At 37.4% G+C, this 25928-nt stretch overlaps 1 protein-coding gene across 2 annotated transcripts in view; it reads right to left on the reverse strand.

The window, feature by feature from the left end:
• Positions 1 to 25928, reverse strand: part of LOC124598689 (transcription factor IIIB 90 kDa subunit) — a 363153-nt gene that overhangs the window by 48756 nt on the left and 288469 nt on the right. For both annotated transcript variants that reach the window (XM_047136022.1, XM_047136030.1), the window contains exons 5-8: positions 22701 to 22850; positions 21182 to 21275; positions 14839 to 14968; positions 4089 to 4197 (exon numbers count right to left, since the gene is read on the reverse strand). In XM_047136022.1, the coding sequence (XP_046991978.1) occupies positions 4089 to 4197; positions 14839 to 14968; positions 21182 to 21275; positions 22701 to 22850 (483 nt within the window). The remainder of the gene's footprint in view (positions 1 to 4088; positions 4198 to 14838; positions 14969 to 21181; positions 21276 to 22700; positions 22851 to 25928) is intronic.

Genomic DNA, 25928 nt, shown 5'->3' on the forward strand with positions numbered 1-25928 from the left:
TTTTTCTCTAATCTTGCTACAGCTTTACTTGGCGTGCTTTCCCTTCAATGAAAGAATCTATTACCTCATCAAATTTCGTCAAACATTTTACTACAAGAAAATTAAAATGTCATTGTGTGATACTGAAAAAGCCATTAATACAAATAGTACCCAAAACTGGTATGTTTCTCGATTTGAATACATGTATTTTGTCACTGTTGGATAGATAAAAGGAAATAGGGCTATATAATATTGCAGCAATTCTAACACATGCCACATATGCAATACTGTTTTGGTACAAATGGCCATTTCTGTCTACCTCATTTATGTACATAACATGACAATATAATTCACGAAGTACCAATATCAAAAGCCTGTTAAGCCTACTAAAAGTAAAAAGTTTTATGTTAGGAAATAGTTTCACATTTTATTCATATGCTACAGTTTGTTAAGCATGCGGCTGAAAAGTACTAGCATGAAATTTTGACATAAATTTGGAATCATCATATTCTTCCTCATAATTTTTCGAATGCCCCTGTTTCTTCTCCTTCCTCATTCTAACAAACAATCTTGTCATTACTAATTCTGTAACTATTCTTGCCACTGTCAAAACTTATTCCCCTGCTAACCCCACTGACCCCGCCAGATACAGCAGTTTAATTATCCCGCATTTATTCTCTGGTTAGGTGTTGTTATGTGTTCATACAATGCATTCATACAATGCATTTTCCTTGATATTCAAAGAAAAGAACTTAAAATGGTCTCTAACTGGGGAGGTTACAACTGGTAGTGTAGTGATCTGGCAAAAATTTTCTGTCAAAATTTCATTTTCTTGGATCTGAGAAGATAATACATAATCTTTCTAACCTGTTATTCCTGTTAGTCATTTATTTCCACTCTGTTAGTCTGAATTTATGGATTTTGCTAATAATTATAACAATAATTATCATTCACACATTCAATCAACTACATAAACAAACATCGACAGACTATTCACCCATTCAGGTTTATTCGGGTCAGCCCGTAAAGCCCCCTTTTGTCTGTGGGAAAGTTTTTTATTTCTAGATGTGACGCGGATTCCCCTGGCAGAGACTTCATGTATACTACGCAAACATTCAAAAATCAACTTAATGAATCATTCAGAAATTAACCTAGAATGTATTAAAAATATTCAAAAACCAACAGAGATGCGTTTCAAAATCATACGAATAATCAATAGACCAAAGTGCACTGGATGTTAGGTGCTTTGTGAAACAACATTTCTTTCTTCAAGAATATAAATGTGGCACCCCTGAAATTGCCACCTGAGGCAGATACCCCTGTTTACCCTCCCCTGGATCCAAGCCTGTACAGACAACAGTCTACAGAATGCAGGTGTTGCGTTAAAGAGTAGTGACAGAGGCACAGCCCATGCTCGTGAAGTATATCAAAGACCGTGCAACTGTCTTTGAGGTTCTTGGTGTATGACCTTCAGGATAGCTTCCTCAGTAGCTGGAGTACAGCGAGTCAATGGATGACCTCTGTCAAGCAATAGTGGAAGGAGAGAACATGTCTTCCAAAGACAAAGCTCCAGATGATGAAACACATTTTTATCCAGTCGACCAGCAGAATACTCACAAGTGGCTACACCAGCCCAGTTATCAGATGCACCAAGGACCAGAAGCACATCCACATATTCATCATTTGTGCATGCCATACATCTGCCATACTGTTTTAGAGCAACACAAAAAAATACAATAACTGTATGAATGTACATGTAGTCTGTAATGGGTGCATTACTCTGCTAGCAACTAGTCTCTGTCTGGCAAACAGCGCATACAGTATAAACACGTCATTAGTCGCAGTGAGTTGACAGCTTTTGTTCTGCACAACTCATCCAGACACTGCTAATTGTGAAATGTTCATTTTCAGATTTCACTGTTTCCCTAACAGTAATGGACATGATGTTTCTACATTTCTGTCAGTAATAGTAATAATAATAATAATAATAATAATAATAATACATGGAGATACTTACTAAATGGCATGTGTTTACCAGAGTCAATGCTGAAAGGCATAATTAGTGGTTCCATGGTGATGACACGTACTAATGGAATTATTTGGAAAGCACTTTGCTAGCCGTACTGGTGACATAAGGCCCTAATGAAATGTAATGGACCTGAATGTGGCAAGTATAGTAGTTGATACTAATCGATGGGATCATTGGGGGACAGGACACAGAAAACAGACTTGGAATTTAGTAGATGCAGTAGTGCAAAACAATTCACGTCCACAACATGTAAAATGTTTCTTCACAAGCTGACCAATGAAAATGATTGTACATCAGTTTCTGTGTTCATAGTATGTAAGTGCAAATGTTTTGTAGAAGACACACTGTAACTGCTATATGACAATTAAGGTGCTGAATACCATACCAGGCAGACTACATTTAAAAAAAAAGGGGCCACAACCAACAATCGAATCCTTAACCTCCGGCATTCTGACCCTAAATGCTATCTGCTGCATCATCTACACAGCACTACTGCAACATGCTGATGGAGGTAGTTACCTTACAGGTGATTACGGCATTGCCAGATTGCCAATCTTTAATGTTCATTTACTGTCAGAAATATACGCAGGACAAAATTTTGTGAAGGGCATTTTTGTACTGCTAGTATGTGAGGAATCACACTGTGAAGTCCAAGTGGATGAATTTTTCTTCACCCCGTATACATGCAGAGGCTAAACAGTAACATTTCTAACCTACTGTATTAATGAGAACTAGTTGACTTAAGATGAAACTAAATCAGTTCTGATAAGTTTACGGAAATGATGTACTCCAAATCAAAAATATGTTAAACATTATATAAATATATGGCCGTACTCATTGTCGAATTTTACATAGAACAGCAATAGTAATTACTACAGAGCCCACTGTAACAAAACAGTATTCATACCAGAAACAAAATTTTTACCGCAATTTGAAAGTAATTAACAGAAATAATTAAGACATGGTTATTGATGTACATTTTATAAAATTTTAATACCAAAACTGTGATATTGCAGTAGACTATCTGTATCAGAGACATTGCAATTGTATGTGAAGTTAAATTACTTAACCAGTTTTGTGAAAGAATACAAAATTTCAATTTGTAAATTCCATTATCTTCAATGTGAACAGTGCATCAAGTGATCATGTTATTGTTATGGTGGTAGCCCAATCATACACCAGTTTTTAGACAATAAACCTGTGTCAGTTTTATATTTTGTTTTGACTACATCATTTTTTTGGTGTGCTTGTCATACATTGCTTGAAAATTACGTAAGACTGAACCCAGATGATACTTTAAGTGGAGGAACTGCATTCAACCTGAGTTACAGCACTCAAATACATCTTCGATAAACAGCAACTAAAGTAACTGAGTAATTGACATGTAGTCAATAAATCTGTTTACATTTTAACTACCCTCCTTCCTTATTCTATTTATACCCATCATGTCCCCTTACCTACTTTACCCCCAATCATAGTCTTTGCATTTACATTTCTTCCAATCCCAGATATACCTGCTTATTTTTTTGCTATTTATATCCAACTTTAACTCTTCTCTTTGACTTACTGGCTACTAAATGTTTACACTTACGACTTATCTAGTACTTGATTCTTGTATGCTGGTCAAATGATACTATTTATTTCTTGTAGTTTATCTCTCTTTTGAGCCAGTGTTTGGACTGAGCTTCCCTTCAGTTCAGCATCTGTGAATATACTCCCCTTTCCTGTTGCCCATTTGTAACTAGATGAAAACTTTTTTAAAAAATTTAACAAGTTATGAACTTGACCATATTTTTCAGTCTGCTCTTTTGTGAGCTCTATTCCAGATGTTCTTGTCCTGAGAGCATAAACAGATGCTCATATTTGTCAGAAATGCTATTACTATTAGCTTTGATAAGTTTTTATCTGTTGTTACTACATTTTTGTTGTACACAGAGTTACATTCTAACTGATCTTTGTAGTTTAGGCAAAATGAAACTTAAATAAGGCTCAGAAGGTACAGATTAATAGCTGTGCTTGTTCAACTCATACAGAAAAATCAAATGTCTGAAAGGTACTCAATCTTAATTTTCATTCTCACCAATTATAACTTTTCTTTTCCGCTTCTTGTTATTTCTTTCATCAAGAAGTTTTTCAATCTCCCGCTGCAGTTCTGTAAAGTCTTTTTCTACACCCTCCTCCTCCAACATCTGTAAACAGATATCTTGTCAGTAAACATAAACTGGAAATAATGGAAAGGAAAATGTTGGATAAATAACTAACTGAAGATAAATTTGAACAAGACTACACAGTTAACATATCAAGAAATGAAAATCATATTTTACAGATTGACTGCAACCTTGTAACATGAACTCAATTCAAGATAATCTCCCTTCCTGTTTTATGCATGGGAACAAAGGGGTATAGTGTTGGGGTAGATTGTGTGGAGTGCCTTTCAACCACAATGTAAATGCTGATATGCTGTTTGAACTGAGTGATTGATGTGGTATGATGTTGTTGTGCCTATTGCTTTTCTCTCGCAGACAGGAAGTTACACTCACCTGTTGATCTGCAGTCCCTGGACCTTTCAGGTGTCAGACTACTACTCCCCACAGGTGTTTTGTTGCCTAATTGAGAGCTTCATTTAATGAAAAAAAGAGACAGTGGGAAAGTTACAGAACATGATTCGCAGTAAATATGATAAAAAATTGGCATATATATTGCAGTAAAACACACAAATATGAGGCAGCCCTGTTACAAGTTTTCTAGCATGCACTCACAAATCTGAGTGACTTGATTCAAAGCCACCTTGCTGTAGGACAAAGATTTAACACAAGAACAACATTAAAATGCAGTGAAGTTAAATGAGATTACATCCAGTCCCTACAGAGTAAGGAATGGTTGAACAAGAGAGTGACAAGATGCTAGCCATGAGATCCACATAACAGAAACATGAGAAAGGACTGAACAACAAATCTTACCTCATTATGATTATTTTGTCAGGTTGCAATTCTGAGCACTCACTGTGCAAACCGTGTAACTGCTCGGTAGCAACCAACATGATTGCTGCTAGCTTCTGAACATTAATCATGTTGATCTACAAGGATAGCCCTAATATATGGCTGCTCCCACCACAGGAGCTTGAATAATAAAATGCGGTAACTTTTGCAGTAATATAGTCTGTGAAGTGAAGGTGTCCGAAATAAGCATCGGAATGGCTGGAGCATGACTTTTGCTGCTATTTGTAAACTCAGCCACTGCGCACAGTGTGTGCCCGCCCACAGTTCACAAATAGCTCCCAGCAGCCACCATAACACTGGGAGGGAATGAACTGTTTCTGCAGCCTTGCCCCAGAGGGTGGCTCAGTCTCTTCACCTCTCAGGCTGGGACACGTATTTGGGCGCAAAGTCTCCAAATGAGGGAAAACTGGTATGCCTACATTAACATGTGGCTTCACCTTATATTCAAATGTAATGTCCAGGAACTGTTAAGGAAATTTGCCATTTTGAACATTTTCTACAATAACTAAATGGATAATGTGAAAATTAACCTGCCTCGTCCACTTTATGGTCCTTCATGTAAGCAGTGTTTTTGTGATACTGGTCGGTCAGGGAAAATTACTCTAATTGCATAAAATGATTGATTCTATTTTATGAATTGTTAATTAAAGGTCTGTCTGGTCTCAGCTTTTTATCAATGAGTTTGAAATTTTGTAGGCAGTTTGAATCTGTGGTAAGAATTATCAAATTAATTTTATTCGGCTCTCTTTCTTTGTGACAGGAACTGGCCAGTACAGTTCTTGTGCAGTTCTTGTGGCCATGCTCTGGGCACTGTATTCCCTCAAAAAGCCTCTGTGTTACAATAGCTTTTAATAACAATAACAAAAATAATATTTTCCTGATGAGGCAACAGTTTGTTGCGAAAGCTTGAATTTTGTGTGTATGTTTGTGTTTGTTTGTGTGTCTATCGACCTGCCAGCGCTTTCGTTCGGTAAGTCACCTCATCTTTGATTTTATATATAATTTTTCCCACGTGGAATGTTTCCTTCTATTATATTGATATCATTAATTTGAATCCAACAATTACGTTTGTTATTGTCACTGTTGCATTTCGAAATCTTTTCTGTCGTCTTATTTTCCTCTTTCTGTTTTTGCCAGTAGTTTCACTTTGTATTCACCTTCTCCTTTTCACCGTAATCTGCTATACTATTTTATCCCGCCTATATATATACTCAATAATACGTAACCCACTTCCAAACCATAACCAAAAATTTTTTTGCCGCTTTCAGCACTACCGCCGCTATAATATCCACCGTTTCTAGTTCACAAACAGCTCCTTTCACCTTTTAAACAACCATTTTGGCCAGTTCTAATAACTTTCGCTTTATTTCCATTTCCGTTTTTCCCACATCACTTAAAATTTTTAGCCGCTTCCCACAGGTTTTAACGTCATTATTTCTTCGTCAGACAATTGTTAGCCTCATTTTCATAATCTGCCACCACAATACCACTCCTTTTAATATACTACACGCAGTTTTTTCGAAATTTTCCCGAATTTCTCCGTCCTTTAACGTGCTTTGGCGGCAACACAACCACCTAACCTTTATGCACATCGTTGTCTACCAACCCAAGTCGAACATAGCCCAGCTGTAACCAACACCTTTTCGCCTTTTTTCATTCCAGATCTCCAGTCACTTTCCGGTTCACCTTTATCTCTCCCCATATATTTTTATTTTCATTTTCATTTCACCTCATGTTACACTTTCCACCTTCTAATACCATGTCACCCTCACAACACCCCCACAACGACCCCATTAAGTTTTATTTACATTCCCTCCGCAAACATGCCTTCGCCCTAGTCAGATTACGCTCTCATATTCTATTTTCTCAGGCTTGTCTGACATTTGGCATCACCCCCAAAGGCCTCACACTTAAAGTTCCCATCTCTGGCTGCAACCCTTCCTTCCATCAGTCCCTATACCAGTTCCAAACTGAACAATCCATTGCCCTCACCCACCTAATCCTCCACCTACACATCAACTCCTCTTTCCTGATGAGGCAACAGTTTGTTGCGAAAGCTTGAATTTTGTGTGTATGTTTGTGTTTGTTTGTGTGTCTATCGACCTGCCAGCGCTTTCGTTCGGTAAGTCACCTCATCTTTGATTTTATATATAATATTTGTAAGATTCAATACAAATGCAGTGAATTAAAGCATTCCAGTGACAGATTGGATGAAGTGCTACTGAGGGAGCTTGTCAAGCCTTTTCATGACTAACAGACTAAATGTTGGGACAATGTAAAAATAATAAACTTTTAATAAGTTTCAACTCAGGGTAGCAAAATTAAAAACAAAGTCCCTGAACTGTGTCAAAATCTGAACTCTTTAAAGGAAAATAATGCCCCCCCCCCACTTTTCCTTTCTTGTTTTCTTATCATCATTATATAGAGCTGACACATATAATGTTGACTAAATATCCTAGTACAATGGGTAGGGGGAGGATGGAGCACAGGCATTCCTTCATACTTAATATTCCTACTTCTATATTCATCTTGGTTGAGGTGATTGGAAAGCCAGACACTCTGAATTATTTCCTCTCTTTTAGTACTATGAGCATCAGTATGCTACAACCACAGTATGCATACACAATTTTCATTCTGTAGTACCCTGACCATTTTGCTCAGTTTCTACATATCACGATTAGCAACAGCAAAGCAATATCTGGCTATTTTTCCTACAAGATCTGCATTTAGTCTCATATTCACGTAGAGTCTTCAAGCACAACATTCCATTGTTTTCTGAGAATGATGTTAAAATTGGATCATTTTTATTGCCCTAACAGGTTTGCAGCTCTCTCTGAAGACCATGTAGTTAAATCATCCACTAACAATTAAACAGCTTTGAAATGCACTTCCTTCAACATTTCTGCAATTCTTTATAGTAATTTTATATTCTCATGCAAGATTTTCCAGTACAATATAATTCATTGCAAGAGAGAAGTTTCCATCTACAATTAACTGGAAAAATAAAGGAGAATTGTTCAGATGGCTTGGATGCACAAGTAAAAATACTGCCACGTGCATGAGGTACATCCACATAACCTATACCCCTATCATTCCTAGCATTTATCCAATCATAAGGGGCCTCCAGTTTCCATGATGTGACATGTTTATTTTATTTTAACTGCATGGCTAAATGTCCTCCCTGCACTACTGCTGGGTACATCATCTATGTGTGAATCGTGTAGTCTTTGTTTTGTGTGCTATCATAGAGATTATATCTGGGCCCACCTCCTTGTCTTATAAAAGTGTGCTCTGTGAGCTAAATGATCAGGGAGCCCCCCTAGAACCTCTATCCCACTCTTATACAGTCTGTTCAGAAGATACACTGAAAGCATTCTCACTACTTTCAGAACACACTGGATGCATCCCAAAAGCTTTTTCTTTTTCATTTTAACAACAAATTTTCCGTTTTTGTTACATTATGATCAGAAATTAAAGGATTAGGGCAATAACACATGATGTGCCCCTGGAAAAGAACATTGAGGAAAAAGTTTAAAATGGTGTGAGCATGTATGAGGACAATGTGGGGACATAGGAAGATGCACGAGATGAAGATGTGGGCTAGGAGATCAAGAGGAAGCCCAAGTGGAAAGTGGCGTATGTCTAAAAGGAGTGGAAGAAAGCCTCCAGAAAAGTAAAAAAGACTGGAGCAGAGTAGCAAGAGACAACAAGCTGGTGGCAAGAAACAATACATGATGATGCAGAAGATGATGATGATGACTGTAACAATATATTTACAAAAAAGTGTAAAATGTAAATACCTACCCAGCACTAAGTTAAAAAGTGTAATGAGAGTACACCAGAACAGAGAAAATGCATCTCAATTATTGAACGAAACAATTTTTTAATAGGTGGGAGTTTCAAAGAAGCATGACCACTAATGCATTTATCTGATATTATATGTGGTTATGACTCAAGCATTTTCTTTAGTCACTTGTGTATCTGATTGTGTGTATGTACTTCCAATTTCCCTACAGGGAAATCTGGTTCCTCCCTACAGGGAAATCTGGTTCCATGATTTGTAGGATCATATGAATTTACAATGATATCATATTAAAATCATTCAAAACAAATAGTATAACAGATTCCTTTGCCTTTGGCATGTGCATTTAAATGTTTGCTTCATAAGTTCTAAAATGTAAAACTCAGCACTTCATAAAATGAAAAAAATTAGTATTCTGTGGATATAGTACCAACCAGTCATAGCTGGAATTAGTCAATTTGTACCAACAGCTGAGTGCAACACTTTGTAGGGATATAAAATGGAATAATATTATTGTCTCAGCTGTAAGTAAAGCAGGTGCCAGACACATAAAAGATTACCAGTACTGCAGTCGAAAAGTTATTTTTTTATATGAGAGCCACTAGTTAAGTGTTTGGACTTTTCAAAAAACTGACCAAATCTCTATCAAGTCCAAATCTTATGCAGTTGAAGTGAAATATTATGTAGATGTTGTGAGCCATTACGACTGGTGTACAACCATGTAATGCATCCTTTAATGGAAGACAATTACTGCAGAATGTGGTAGGTTTAAGGAACTGTTTCAAGAAGTTATTCACCTGATCATTCTGGTCACTGTTCCAGTATCACCAGCATCCTCTGAGAGGTCATTAGGTGCCTTGTAAAGACTTAAAGCTTGTCTCAGGTTGACAATGAGACAGTCGAGATTCACCCATCTACTACTTCTTCATGTTAATCAAGACAGAACTGGAAAAATTAATATCATGGATCTCATAAAAGAATTTGTTTCCCAAACTGGAAAATGACATAATAATATGTAATTTTAAAGATTTAAGAAAAACAATGCCTTCTCCTTTTTCAAAGAAACTGTTATTACTTTTTTGGTCTTCAGTTCAAAGACTGGCTCAATGCAGCTCTCCTCGCTAGTCTATCCTGTGCAATCCTCTTCATCTCTCTGGAACTACTGCAAACCATATTCATTTGAAGATGCTTACTGTAGTCAAACCACAATCTCCCTCTACAATTTTTATTCCCCACACTTACTTCCATTACCAAACTGACTAATTCCCTGATGCCTCAGAATCTGTTCTATCAGCTGATTCTTTCTTTTAATAAATTTGTGCCATAAATTTCTTTTTCGTCATTTTAGTTTGCTGCTTCCTTATTAGTTATTCAATTTATCCATCTAATTTTCAATATTCTTTTCTAGCACTATATTTCAAAAGCTTATGCTCTTTTCTTCTCTGGACTGCCTGCTGTCCACATTTCCCTCCCAAACAAGGTTACTACTCTCATTCTGTTTCAACAAATAACTCTTTTTCAAAAACACTTATGTTACTATTGTCAGTTTTCACTTCATATCACTCTATTTCAGCCACTATCAGTTATTTTGCTGCCCAAATAGCAAAACTCATTGACTGATTCTATAGTGTGCCATTTTCTTATCTATTTCTGCCAGCATTACCTAGTTTATTTCAACTACATTTCATTATCCTTGTTATACTTTTATTGATTCTTATCTTATAGCATCTTTTCAGGACACTGTCCATCCCAATCAACCGCTCTTCCTTTCCTGCCTCTGACAGAATTAGAATTTTTATTTCTTCTGCCTGAACTTTAATTCCCTTTCCCAATTTTTCTTTGATTTTCTTTACTGCTTGCTCAGTGCAAAGATTTAATAACATTGGGAAGAGACCATAGCCCTGTCTCATTTCCTTCTCAATTACTGCTGTCCTTACATGCCCTTTGATGCTTATAACTGCAATATGTACAAGTTGCAAGATAAAAGTTATCTCCTTTTACTGTACCCCATCTACCTTCATAATTTCAAAAAGCGTATTCCAGTCAACATTGTTAAACAGCTTTCTCTAAATTTACAAATGTTAGAAACATATGTCTACCTTTCTTCAACCTACATTCTAGAGTAAGTCATAGGGTCAGTATTGCCTCGTGTGTGCCTACATTTCTCCAAAAATCAAATTGATCTTCCCTATGGTCAGCTTCTATAGCATTTGCTTTCTTCTGTAAATAATTAGTAATAGTATTTTTCAACCATGACTTATTAAATTGGTGGTTTGGTGATATTCATACCTGTAAGCACCTGCCTTCTTTGGTATAGAAGTTGTTATATTCTTTGTGAAATCTGAGGATATTTTATCTGTCTGATATAGAATCTTGCTTACAAGGTGGAACAGTAAGTCATGCCTGCCTCTCCCAAAGTTATCAACAATGCTGATGGAGTGTTGTCTACTGGGGCAGGCATCTTTAAACTTGTTTTTCAATGCTCTGTCAAATTCTTTCCACAATATCACATTCTCATTTCATCTTCATTTACTGCCTCCTCACTTTCTGTAATAAAATCTTCATATCTGTTTCCCTTACTAGACACTCTGTGTATTCTTTCCACCTTTCACAGCCTTCCCTTCTCTGCTCAGTACAAGCTTGCTATCTGAGCTCTTAATATTCGTAAAGGTGCTTCTCTTTTTTCCAAAGGTCTCTTTAATTTTCCTTTACGCTGCAGTTATCTTTCCCATAGTCACACATGCTTCTACAGCCTTGGATTTCTTGTTCAATCATCTCTGCTTAATCGGTGTCAACTTTCTGTCAGTCTCAGTATTTATACTCCTGGATTCTCCTTTGCTGGCTTCTTTTGTTGCATTTGCATATATTGTTCTTTTGTCAAATACATTATCCAAGAACTTCTACTGTGCCTTGTCTTTTTGCCTCTTTGATCCTATGCTGACTTCACTGTCTCAACTCTCACTGCAACCAATTTATCCTCTGTTGTGTTCCTTAGCTCTGTTTCAGTCAGTCGTTGCCTAAAGCTCCCTTCGAAATTCTCAGAAACCTGTAGTTCTTTCAACTTATCTAGGTCCCAATTCATTAATTTCCAACCATTCTGCAACTTATTCAGTTATAATCTACAGGAATAACCAACAAAATTGTGACCAGAAGCCATACATGCACCTGTGCAAGAAATTATATTTTTCTTCCTTTCATTAACATGTGAAAAACAGTTCTTGTAAAATAGTAACTGTAGTAGTAGTAGTAGTAGTAGTAGTACTAGTAGTAGTAGTAATAGCAACAATGAGGTCTATCCATAGCACTCAATGCCTAACACACTTAGTAATGAAGCAAGCTGGGATAATTTTAATTCCCCTCTTGTTCTGCCATCTGCCTCCTTAAATTCGTTTTGTTACTTCGAACTATTTATCACTAACATACGTGAGCATAATCTGCATTTTCATAAAAGAGAAAGATTGGCCCTCAGTTTTAAAAGAATATAACACTTGATCTAATTTTGTTCTTAGTTTTATGTATGTAATTGATTTTATAATTTATTTTGGTTATGCCTAGTTAGTAACTTACATTATATGGTGAAATCAGTAATTGTTTTATAACTCAAATTCTACTGTTCACTTACAAACAAGTATAAATTCTGTAATAATCGTAAACATTTCAAAGACGAACTAATAGTAATCTTAAAGTATCTATTTAGCTCTATTCGAAAACATGTTAGCAAAGGCTGGCCCTTCATGAATTCCAAAGTAATTAAACAGTTTTGTCAAAAGTATTGTTTGAGCAACTATATTTGTTAATTTCACGATTTAAACAAATAATTTGGCATAATATCTGTTAAAAAGACGCAATTTTTCGATGTATTCAGATAATTTCATGAGTTAAGTTTTAATTGCAATTTCTGTCAATTTAATTTCGAACAACGAGTACTTTCAGTACCGATTATTGTGATGATATATAAGGGCCCAATTTTTGGTCACGAGACAGTCAGTCCATGGTCAAGTTTCAGACGAGTAACCAGTGTTGGTTAGAACAACAACAATGCTTCAAATTAACTGTGGAATAAGTGTTAAACAATTAGGCTGCATGTAGCTCCATACGTACGTGATCATTCTTCAAGAACTGTGAACTTTGTGGTTAGGTTTTACTGATCATAGATATTCAATAAGAAACTACTGTAGGAGTATTTGGAGTTTCACCCGCTAACTACTGATGAGGCTTATCGAAGATTAAATAATAGTGCACTGGCCATATAACTGTGCAATATTGGGGGTTGTGAACAGTGAAACTAAAGTACTATGAAACACAACTGTGCACCTGTCGGCTACATAACTTGCAATAGTCAGTGTCAGAATCCACAACCCATTTTTTCAGCCAGTGTAGCAATGCAGTACACCAATACTGAGGACAACAAGCAACAAATGAAGAAATATAAAGCAGGTGGAACCACCACAACTTTCCCATATTATTGGGTTTTCCATGACTTCTGTTAATTGCTTAAGGCAAATGCCAGGATGAATCCTGGGCATGGCAAATTTTCTTCCCCATCCATCCCTACTGAAGCTTATGCTGTGTCCCTAATGACCTCATTATCAATGGGACATAATCACTAAACTTCAAATTGCTGGTAGTTATGTGTGCTCAATGGTTTCACTGAAAGATATATGTTTAATTCACATTACACAAAATCAGCGAATATTTATCATTGATCATTGTCCTTTTCCCCACCCCCTTTCCCATTGTCCTCTTCCCCTATCCCTCCCCCCCCCCCCCCAAAAAAGAAATCACTGAATAAATATCTTTGCCCTCCCCCCCTTCCCAAAAAAAGAAAGAATAGTTTGTATGCCAGTGCTGCTGTAACTGTTCCTGTATCAGCAGCTGGTCATTTGACATTCTTCTCTCTACTTGCATCATGTAATATTTGCAGCTTACTTTCCTTATGAGCTGACTTCCTACTAGGAGAAAAGTAGTTACTATGAAAAAAGCCACTGCTACCCCTCTTTTACTATTTCCTGTTGTTTGTATATAATATTTCGGACCAAGAATTTACATAACTTTATACAGAACACTATCAGCTGCCTATATATTGGTGAAATCAATATATGTTTGATACAGTAAAAATAAATCCAAATATCAACTACTAGCTTCAAATCCTGAACGACTGTACATGGCCCCCTATCATGGCTGATTGAGAGAACGTCAATGAATTCATGCTCATGCAAGATGGAGAACAGTCACTCAACATGCTTTCTGTGCATCCCTGAATGAAAAGCTTCCAAGACATTGGTTGTGATAACAACGGTATTATGAATAGCTTGCCAGAAGTCCTGGGCTCATGCCTTGCAACTTATTTTTGGGGGTTCAAAACAAGACGTATACCAAGCAAAACTGCATATATTACATGAACTGGAGGTTCATGCATGGGAAGTTACATGAGACATAGCACATTATTTCTTGTAAGAAAATATTTGTTTCATTTCTGTCCATTCAATACCAATGACATCTACACCAAAATTTAAGTTATGAAACCTACTTTACTTATTTCATAATGCACATATACATTAACTTCTGTTACACTCACTTAGATAATAAAGTTGTAGTACCAAGATTTTAATGTCTCGTCCAGTTACAAACAAACTGCTTATAATGATTCTTTACTTAAAGTATTATTTGATCTCTTTCTCATTCTGCCTCGTTTTATTGAGAAATGTAAGCTTCTCCAAATAGAAAATAGTCAAAATGTGTTTCATTTCCATAACACCTGTACATTAACAGGTGATATGAGTACACAAAAAGTACCAAAGAATGAAGTACAAGATAATAAATAAGTGAACAAAAGATTTGTTAATTGTGAAAAGCAATGTAAATATGACTGACTTAGCAGAAAGCAACAAGGATATTCACCTTTTGAAAAAGATACAAAATAGAGTTTCACAACTGTAATGACAATGCCAATAATTTTATGATAATTTTGTTCATTAAGCAAGTCATTAACATATTCACTGAGCTCTCATTTTACTTTAGTTACTTACCTTTAATCTTTCTTTATCTTTCTTCCGAGCTGCCTTAAATGATGGTGGATCTTGTTCCTCTTCTAAATCAATTGTCATAAATTCTTCAAGAGTCAGTGCACTTGAAGGTGTTTCACCAAACTCTATTAGTCTGTAAGTATAGTAGGCATCAAAATTTATATTTACAAATAATTATGAAACAATTACATCAAAACAACTTTTCACTTCATTTCACTTGAATTTAAACAATCAAAATCAATTTTACTACACATTTCAAAGCAGTTAAATTCAAATATTGGAACATGTTCAGTTTTAACATACAAAAAGAAGTGGCATAGTTAACTTCTACATTTTGAAAAGCATAAACATCACATAAAACAGAGAATATTATAATTTTTTTATTCATGAAAGATCCCAAATGCTGTATTTTTCATTTACTTTTACAGACCACACTGCTGTTGTTGAAGAGATTTGCACCAATGCTTTCTTTAACAGTTCAGTAGTTCAAAAACTACAAACTGTGGCTCTGGGGTTCGGGTATCTCCTGAGAAGAGATTCACACTGGTCTGATAAGGTGACCAAATGAGCCCACTAACGTCACCAAACAAAGAAATAAGATGAGTGGTAACGCTTCTCTAAAAATGAAAGTGAACTAGGAGAAGTGTAATCTGTGCCCTCCATTTAGTTTAAGTCACATACATTTTCAAGAACAACCAACTGGGGTAAAAAGTTCTTAGAATGGCACAATTATTAATTCAAAGTCCCAGTTGCCTTCCTCAAAAAATATGGACCCAACACACTAAAGCAGTTACTATGAAACTATAATATAGTTGGTAAGGGAATTACACCTTTGGAAATGTTCCCTCCTTGCGATGTTGTCTCTTATAAGACTTTAATGTTGTCTGAGACTGTGGGGTCATATTCTGCCTCCACAGCACATCTGTTTCTGTAGATAAACATTTGTGTATTTATTCACGATGTATTTCAAACTCCAAACATATTACCTCATTCCTCTTAGTCCTTACCAAACACACAACTACTTGTCCTATGAGGAGAAGGTATATAAAGAAATGCATGGTACAGCCATGGGCACTGGCCCGACACCCTCCAATACCAATGTTTTTATGGGCCATTTATAGGAAACCTTCCCAACCTCCCAAAACCCCAAAGCCTTTGTCTGGTTCAGGTTCACTGATATCTTCATTATCTGGGTTCAGGGCCAAAGCACCCTATCCTCATTTCTCCACAACCTTAACACCTTCTCTCCCTTCTGTTTCACCTGGTTCTCTTCAACCCAATATGCCATCTTCCTGGACACTGACCTCCACCTCTCTGATGGCTCCATCTACATTATACCCACAAACCACCACTGGTACATGCATGTTGACAGTTATCATTCCTTACACACCAAAAAATCACTCCTATATAGCTTGGCCATCGATGGACAGTATATCAGCAGTGACGATAACTCCCCTTGCTGAAGGTCTGATGAGGGCCTTCACAGACAGGCACTAATGCCCAAACATACTCCACAAACATATTTCTCATGCCATGTCCTCACAGCCTGATCATGCTCTCACCACCCACAAGAATAAGTCATATTAGAGCACCCATCTTATCACTAAATGTCGTCCTGGACTGGAGCAACTGAACCACATCCTTTGCCAGGTCTCTGATTGTTTATCATGATGCCCGGAAATGAGGGACATCTTATCCTAGATGATCCCCCCCCCCCCCTTATGTGGTGTTCCATCATCCACAAAATCTACACAACAGCCTAGTTCATCACTACACCACTCCTACTCTCAACCCCTTGGCACAGGGGTCATATCCCTGTGGAAGACCCAGGTGCAAGATCTCCCCAATCCACTTACTCAGCACATCCTACTCCAGTCCTGTCACAGGCTTATCCTATCCCATCAGAGTCAGAGCTACTTGTGAAAGCAGCCGTATTGTATACCACCTCTGCTGCAATCACTGCATAGCCTTTTACGTCAGTATGGCAACCAACCAGCTGTCCAACAGAGTGAATGGTCACTGCCAGACTGTGGCCAAGAACAAATTTGATTATTCTATGGCAAAACAAAGCAAGGCATGCTTGATTTCAATGGCTGCCCTTGCCATCTGGATTCCTCCTCCAGCAACAGCTTCTCTGACCTACAAAGATAGGAGTTATCTTTGCAACACATCCTTTGCTGCTCTACCTCTCCTGGCTGCAATCTCTAGTATTCCACTGCCCCACACCCTCTATCCAACAGTTACCCCTTTCTCTTTCCTGTCATGCCATTGCAATCCACTTTATTGTGTTATTCTCATTGTGCGCACACCCCACCAGCTCCGGTACCCATGCATCACATGGAAGGGTGTGTGTGAGTGCATTTTTTGTACCCTAGCTCGACAAAGGATTTATTCCAAAAGCTAGAAGGTTTTCTCTTTTGTGTGTGCCTGTCGACAGCTTAAGGCTACTATCTCATTATTTCTATGATGTAGTCAAACCCTGTGTGGGAAAAAATAGCATGTGTGTTTCATTTAAGTTCAGTTTCAGTCCATTTGTTGAGAACCAGTTAAAACTTTTCAAAGAAATTTTCTTTACATTTTCGACCATTAAGTTTCTCCATTACACCGTATCATAATACTTGCAAAATCAATAAACAGAATTGTACAGTTAACAATGGTAAATCATATACTTTGTTGTTGTGGTTTTCTTGTTGTGATGTTCAGTCTGAAAGTTCGAATTGATACAGTTCTCCACACTAATCTATACCATGCAAGTCTCTCCGTCTGAGCATAGCTATGACAAACTACATCCATGTGATCTTGCTTACTGTACTTCAACCATAGTCTCTCTCTACAGTTTTTATCCCCTACACTTCCTCCTTTACCGAATTAACTGTTCCTTGATAGTTCAGGATAATTTATATCAACCAATCACTTCTTTTAAACAAGACATGCAATAAATATATTTCCTCCCTGATCTGTTTCAGTACATTTTCATTATCTACTCGATCTATCCATCTAATCTTTCGCATTATTTTGTAGCTGTTTTTGAAACTTTATATATTTTCTTCTTGTCTGAACCATTTATAGTCTTTTATTTCCATATACGACCACAGTCCATCCTGGAAATTCTTCCTAACATTTTAATTTATATAAGACATTAAAATATTTCTCTTTTGCAAAGTAAGCTTTCTTGCTTTGGAAGTCTGCATTTTATATACTCTTTACCTCTGTCATCATCAGATAGTTTGCTGCTCACATAGAAAAACTCATTTTGAACTTCTAGTTTCTCATTTCCTACTTTAATCTCTTCGGCATCATCTGATTTAATTTGACTACATCCCATTATCATTGATGATGTTATAACATCTTTTTAAGACACTATACATCCAGTTTAACTGATTTTGCAGTCCTTAGTCATCTCTGGCATCCATGGTTTCCTTTACTGCTTGCTCAATGTACACAATTGAATAGCATGGGAGATAGAGTAAGGAGTGGGACAGGATTTTAGCCTATCAGTGCATTTCTTTCATGTCCTTTGACACTGTTTCATGACATCACACTCCCTAGATTTCTTATTTTCACACTCCATGCACTTAAAAATTAAGTTATTATTTGGCCTTTCAACAAATTACTGATAATCTTATAACTTCTATGGTAATGAAAGATGAGGAGGGGGGGGGGGGGGGCGAGGGGGAGGGAGTCAGACAATTAAGACTTCATAAAGAGAAAAAAATACTTTTCATTCCCTTACCTTTCTTCATCCACTCAGCTGTATTCATGAGATCAATTTATGGTTCTGTATGTCTTCAGGTTTGCTGATACATGGAAAATACTTTCTCCATGCTCTTATCAGAAAATGACACAGACTACAGATTTAAACTGATTTATGCACCATTGTAATGTGCCTAAAGATGGCACAGTTCGCTCTGAAATCAATTGTACATAAATTTGTCGCCAATAAATGCAACTGAAAGGATAAAGACAACCAGAAAATGGAGAATAAAAAAAATTATTTTCTTCCATGGAAACTAACATGGAGCTCTCAGGTTCAATCCTCGGTATTCATATTCTTTTGGGATGGGAAGGTCTCGCGTGGAGTCCACTTTGTCTTATGAGGTCAAATGCTCAAATTAATAAACAACAACATTTGACATGATAGCTGCTGACATGGCATCAAATCAAAAGGTTTGAATCTGGAACAGTGATTTACTGGAACTGTAATGATGAAAATTTCGAACATATTGTGATTCTATCCTTTCAACAACTGCACCTTCTAGTTCGATTTTTTCTGTCCCTCTATGAAAACAGGCTATTTCATATGGTATCTCAGAATTTTCTTCAAGTTGTAAGTAGGACTTGACAGAGTACTTCTGCATAGATACTGCTGGGTATATAGATCACTGTGTCTCTGCAGTAAGTTCTCATATAGTCAATCAAAAATATGTGGTGTTTGGTGTTCATTTCCCTCACTCCATAATTCATACAACCAGATCCACCCCTGACTGCATTTGGAACTTGCACGCCTTATGTAGGCTCACAAAGAATGGTGTACAAGTTGAAATCCAAGGATTTTGATAGCAAAACTTGACATTCATCTTGATTAGCCTCACTCTTCCCAAAAATCACATTGAGATGCAACAATCAGACAGGACAGTTCATAAACAGAGGAAGTCAGGTGATACCTGGGAAGTAATTTTATTTGATGATTTTGGTACTTATTTGATCTCAGATAGTACTGGTAGAGAACATCTAATGCCAGCTTTGATCTTTTCTTCACAGTAGCTTTCCCAACAAGACTTGAAGGACTTAGTGTAATACTACTGATACTTTACACTCCCTGACACTAAAAGTAAAAGACCAAAAAGATATGGTTAGATGTCAGTGTAACTTTGTTCACATGCACACAATATCTTCATGTATGTAAATGACTAGAGTTGCAGTTCTCTGTGATAGGTAGAATGGCCACCAAAGTACATTAATGTTGTTCATGTTTAGCATTGTCACCAGACCCAGTAGGGCATGTAAGGGGAATGTGCGGTGTCAGATGATGAGTGATGACTATGGGGACAGATATGTCACATACTCATGTGGGATGCAGTTATTGCACCTGACAGAGTTTGAAAGGGGTCTCATTGTGGGGCTCCATTTGGCTGACTGGTTGAAGCAAGCAATATCGTGATTCATCACTTATCCTGATGTCACAGTGGTCTGACGTTAGACTTCATGGAAATGTAAGGGCATGCATACTCATTGACAGGGTTCTGGTTATCACATCTGGCCACACAATGGAGGATCGCCATACTGCACACCGAACACAGTGTAACCTCTTCACATCTGTGCCTGTGACTTGAGAAAAAGGACTCCCTGTAACGTTTTGTATCATCCCAAACCATTGGTCAGAGATTAGCAGCAGGTGCATAGGCTGCCACTGACAACACAACACAAACAGTTGTGTTTGGAGTGGTGCCATGATCAGGAAGAACAGGCTGCTGCTGATTGGCATTGTATTGCACTCTCTGATGAATCACAGTTCTGCACTAGCCCAGATGACTGTCATCAGTTTGAACTGCAGAAACATGGGGAGAGATCCCGTTCTTTCAATGTTTTGGAGAGGCACAGCAGTTTTACTCCTAACATCATGTTGTAGAAAGCCATCAAGTGTGACTTTTGGTCACAACTAGTAGTGACTGAGGGAACTCTCATGCTAAACGGTACATCATGGACATGCAGTGTCCTCATGTGCTATGTCCATGCGACAGTATCATGGTACCATTTTTCAACAGGACAATGCTCATCCACACAACATGTTTCTCTATGGCCAGCAGGTTCCCTAAACCTGTCTCTAACAGAGCATTTGTGGGACCAGGTTGGATGTCAACTCCGACCTAGTGTCAGTATCCAGGAAATTGACTAGTTACAGCAGTTGTGGGCCAGCTAGTTTCAAGGGAGGTACAACAGCTTTATAATGCCCTTCCCAACTGAATCAGTGTTTGCACCCAGGCCAGAGGGGATGTAATGTTAAACTGATAAGTGGGCTCAAACTGGCAACTTCTTTGTAAATTTGATTTGACTTTGTAATCACTGAAATGAAATTGCATACCCTCTCAACCTGTGAAGTTTCATTTGATTTCCTCCTCTCCTTCTCGGTCCTTCACTTTCCTTGACAGGCAGTGTGTTTCTAAACCCAACTGTGTTACATGAAACAGATGTAAGCCCCAAAATTACTGTTTGCCTAACCATAATGCAGAGAAGGTAACAACAAAGCACACGTAAATTTATTGTAAATCCAAGTTAAGAATAGTACCATGCCCTTGTGACTGATGTCTTGCACAAGAAACCCGAAACATTATTAGCAGAAACTTACCTTTTTTTCAATGTTGATTCATGAACTTTTACTATTTTAATTATATCAGAGACTGTGCGACTGAACTCATGTAGTCGGGCAGCAATCAACAAAGCTGGAAAAATAGATAACGAAGTTAGTAATGGCATTCAGTAAAAATAATGTCATTAACAGTAGCAAGAACTAAAATAAAGCCTGAATATATGCAGGCAAACTACTTTCAACAACAAATAATTAACTTTGTGAAAAATGGGGCTTAAAATTCTGTAATTCCACTGTGTAATTCTTCTTCTATTTTTTCACAATACACAATATAATTGATCAACTATTCTGTTGTGTGTTTCACTCTCTAATTTTCAGCATTAGAAATCTACTGTCATGAATACCACTATACCTACTCTGAAATGCTCTGCTGTGTTTGGAAGTGACAATTGTAAGATTATACTTTTTTATGTCATTTTCTATTAGAAGTAAAGTATCATGTACAAGTAAAATTGATCAAGTATATATGATAGTCATACAAAACAGAACTTTTCTTGCCATTAAATATATTTAAGTAAATTTGAAACACTTAGCACCATGTTTAATTAAAATTCTTGTTATGTATAAATTCTCATCCCCTTGCTTACCTGTATTTGAAAGTTAAGTAAATAACTAGACTGTTAATAAATTCCAACTTCCAGGTACAGCCCTTGTATTGGTTCATTTCAAGCAACAGCATAAAATTTTGTTGCAGAAATTACTAACAGATTAATAAGACAATAAAACAATTTTATGTGGCTTTCAAATTTGAGTTTAAATAGCACCAGTGATGAAAGAATACTAACATTAAATGGCTGAAACAAAATGTTTAGTGCGTCACTTGTGAAAAATTTGTAAACTTGAATTTAATGTTTCTAATTTTTAATGTTGTATGGAACATGAGAGCTAAAGACATGCTCCCACCTGGTAGTTAGGTGGTGACCATAATCAATCACCATAAAATGCAGAGAACATTTGCAGCTTGCAGAGTTTATGAATACAATATTAGAAGACAATTGTTTTTTGTCACTTTGGAATCATAAAAGTGACACAAAAACCAAGGACAATGACTTTCATGCAAGTGAATGCAAGATTAGAAAGAGTTTGGTGTGTAGTAAATAATTAGGCATTTGTGTCTTTTTATCTTTAATATTCTCTCTTTTCTTTCCTTATCAGGCCACAAAGAGCTGATTCAGGACACATTATATAGAAGTCAAGGTAAGTTTCAGTAACACTGGTGTGTAATAGGTTATTATTTTTGGTAAAATTAGTTCAAAACTTTAGCTGAAAAATACTGACTTTGGCAGTAAAGAGAAACTTCAATATTACATCCAGGTTCCTCTCCCATTCTTCTTTAATTGAACTATCACTCTGTCTTTAAGAACACTGAAGTCAGAGAGACATTAAAACATTATCATATTTCCTGTAAAGCAGCAGTACTATATTTGTCTCACATACATTATCTTAGAAACTTAAACCTATTTCAAATATGTGTTAGTATGTTTTTACATTAAAGTACCTGCACCACATAGGCCAGAAGGTCTTCTTCCAGTATGGATGCTGTCTCGTTTCATTCGCTGCACTAGACGCAATGCAGTCATGGAAACTTCATGAGTCTTATCTCCAAATTCTAGTCTATTTGCAAATCTTAGAATGTATAAACAAGGGTCTGTAAAGAAAAAAGAATCAGTCAGTAATTAGTTTGGAATTTATTGTGGTAGTGGTATCCTGTCTGAAAACATGTAAAATATTTAATAATTCTACAAAAATGAAAAGAAAAGGTGGATTCATAGAGTAAGGAAAGAAAGTTCTGAAAGAATGTAAATAATTTAGGAGTAAAGGAGGTTATGCAATGAATAGGAGAAGTACTGAGTTGTCAACAGGCACACATAAAAGAGAATGAAAACCTGCTAGCTTTTTTTGAAATAAATCCTTTGACGAGTTAGGGGACACACACACACACACACACACACACACACACACACACACACACACACACACACACACACCTACTTCTGGGGAGGGATGAGGAAGAAAGATAGAAGGAAGGAAGAGGGCTTGGAGACGGGTACTAACACCTCGGCAGTACACAGCAGCAGATTTGATGGCTAGGAATTTGGGAAAAAGGGGGGGGGGGGTGATACACAGGCACAAGAGCCAGTGAGGTGTGGCACAAATGAAAATTACATGAAGGAATGGACTGTGGGGAGGTGACTGGACAGAGGAAGGAGAAACTGTTGACATTGGATAGAAGGTGTGGGGGCAGTGTGTTAGTGGAGATTGAGGCCTGCAGAGAGATGGTAACAAAAGATGCGTTGCAAGGATAGCTCACCTTCAAAGGAGCAACCCTTTTGTCACCCAGTATTGACTGGACCAACAGGTCTTTGCCAAGGCTTTAATTATTCATCATCATGCCTAGAAATGAGGGACATTCTATTCAAGATAATTTCCACCCATCCTGAAGTGGCATTCTGTTGCCTACCCAACCTACACAACATACTGATCCCTCCCTATGCCACTCCCATTCTGAACCACTCGCCGCAGGGAACATATCCCTCTTGAAGATCCAGGTGCAAGACCTGTCCAGCCCACCTACCCAGCACTTCCTACTCTAGTCATGTCACAGGCTTATCCCATCCCATCAGAGGAAAGGCCACTTGCGAAAGCAGCAACTATGCTGCAATCACTGCACAGATTTTTATGTCAGTGTGACAACAAAACACCTGGCCACTCGAATGAATGGCCACCACCAAATTGTGGGCAAGAACAAAGTTGACCACCCAGTGGCACAACATGCACCTGAAGACAACATATTTGATTTTAATGGCTAATTCACGACCCAAGCCATCTGGATGCTTCCCTCTATCACCAGATTTTTTGAACTAGGCAGATGAGAGTTATTCTTACAACACATCCTTTGCTGCTGCATCTCCTCCGACCTCAGTCTCCACTGACTCACTGTCCCCAAATCCTCTATTCAAAATTTTCTCACTTCTCTGTCCCATTAAACCCTCACAACTCACTCCTCTATGTCATCAGTGTCCCCCACAATCATGTAAGCACTGTTAAAGGTTGTGTAACTTGGTTTTATTAACATAATACCCCAAGAAAAAGCTAGGGAGATTAGAATTTAACACCCAATCGACATGAGGTCATTAGAGAAGAAGTACATGTTTCACATAAACAAGGAGATGAAAGGAAATGAGTCTTGTTCCTTTCAAAGGAAACATACTGGTTGGTATGTACACTGTCAGATACGGTACACAGCTAAGCCTACAGAGTGTGTGACATGCCAGGTAGCCTTCTGTGTGGTGACACATAGTTAAAATCAGTCGGCTTGCAGATGACAGACATAAGAGGAATCTCTTTACACTTCCACTACAAGACTTACAAATACTCCACTACATCAGCCAATAGTTGCATCTCCCACTACTGAAGACAGTGACACAAAGGACTAAGTGGTCTGGCTAAAAAATAGCTGGTGTAAGGATATAACATTCTTTATTTTTACTTCTTCTCAAATTTTACATTATTCCTTTAAAATTCTCCCCTTCATATTCCTTACTGCAGCCCAGGCAAATTTTCCACTGCTGAAAGAAGTGTTTGAAGAGAACTTTAAAATCACATTCATGGTCTCCATCATTTTCTTTTTCACAGCTTCACCTGTTTCAAATCTTGTCCCTTTCATAGTAGATTTCACTTCCAGAAAGTGAAAAAGGGGCATACGGAGCAAAAACTGCTGAGTAGGGTGGATGTTCCAACAAAGAGATTCCACGCTTAGCGAAAAACGATTTGACAGGTGTCAGCTTCTTGTGCACAATTTTGAACAAACTATCCTCATGTGAAAATTATTTGTGTAGAATGTGCCACATTATTTCTTTGTTAATTCTTACAATGCGAGCAACCACATGAAACTCAACCGACAGTCTTCCCGAATTTACTTCCAATTTTTTCGAAGTTTTTGTCCTTCGTTGACGTTGCGGGTCGCTCTGCACGTGGCTCATCTCCAGTCTCTTCTCGTCCCTCTCTGAGCCGCTAAAACCACTCAAAATGTTGAGCGCATGAAACACACCCGGCACTGTATCCTAGTTTCAACGTACAGATTTCGGACGACAGTCGGTGAAATTCAAATCAGTTTGTTTTTTCCCGTCATTATGGCCGACATGACACGAAACATGGACTGTAAGAAACTGATAAGTTTTGTCGAAGGAGTAGTTTGTGGCATCCTGAGAATGAAAAATATCATAATCAGGTTATAGTTCGGATTCTATGGACTGAAATCGAAGGTTTATTGGAAACCACAAGACCACAAGTAGGCAAAATCATTATGAGAAATTTTAGGAGTAGATCATAGACTCGAAACATAATTTGTTCAAGTGACAGGAACGCTGTATCTTACTGTTAAAGTTACTGTTGTCGCTCTTTTTGGGTTATAGCTGGTGGGCACTAGCTGTCTACAAATTACTGTTACTATTTGCTGGCATTTTTATGTCAACAGGCTGGCTATTCTGTTGCATGAAGTGGTTTGTAAATGTGATATACGTATGTGTCTACACTTTACAATGATTTACGTGTCAGAGTATCTTATTCCAGAATTTGTGTTTGTCTTTCACACACTACGTTTACGTGTGACACTTCTTCCGAAAGACGGAAACCGAATTTCGGAAACGGCTGTGGTGTTTACATGTAACAGCACACACGAAAAGTGTCTGCTTCAAAAGTAAGGTTAAACTGACAAGCTTTCTTA

Source organism: Schistocerca americana, chromosome 1 (genome assembly GCF_021461395.2).
Source record: "Schistocerca americana isolate TAMUIC-IGC-003095 chromosome 1, iqSchAmer2.1, whole genome shotgun sequence".
NCBI lineage: Eukaryota > Metazoa > Arthropoda > Insecta > Orthoptera > Acrididae > Schistocerca > Schistocerca americana.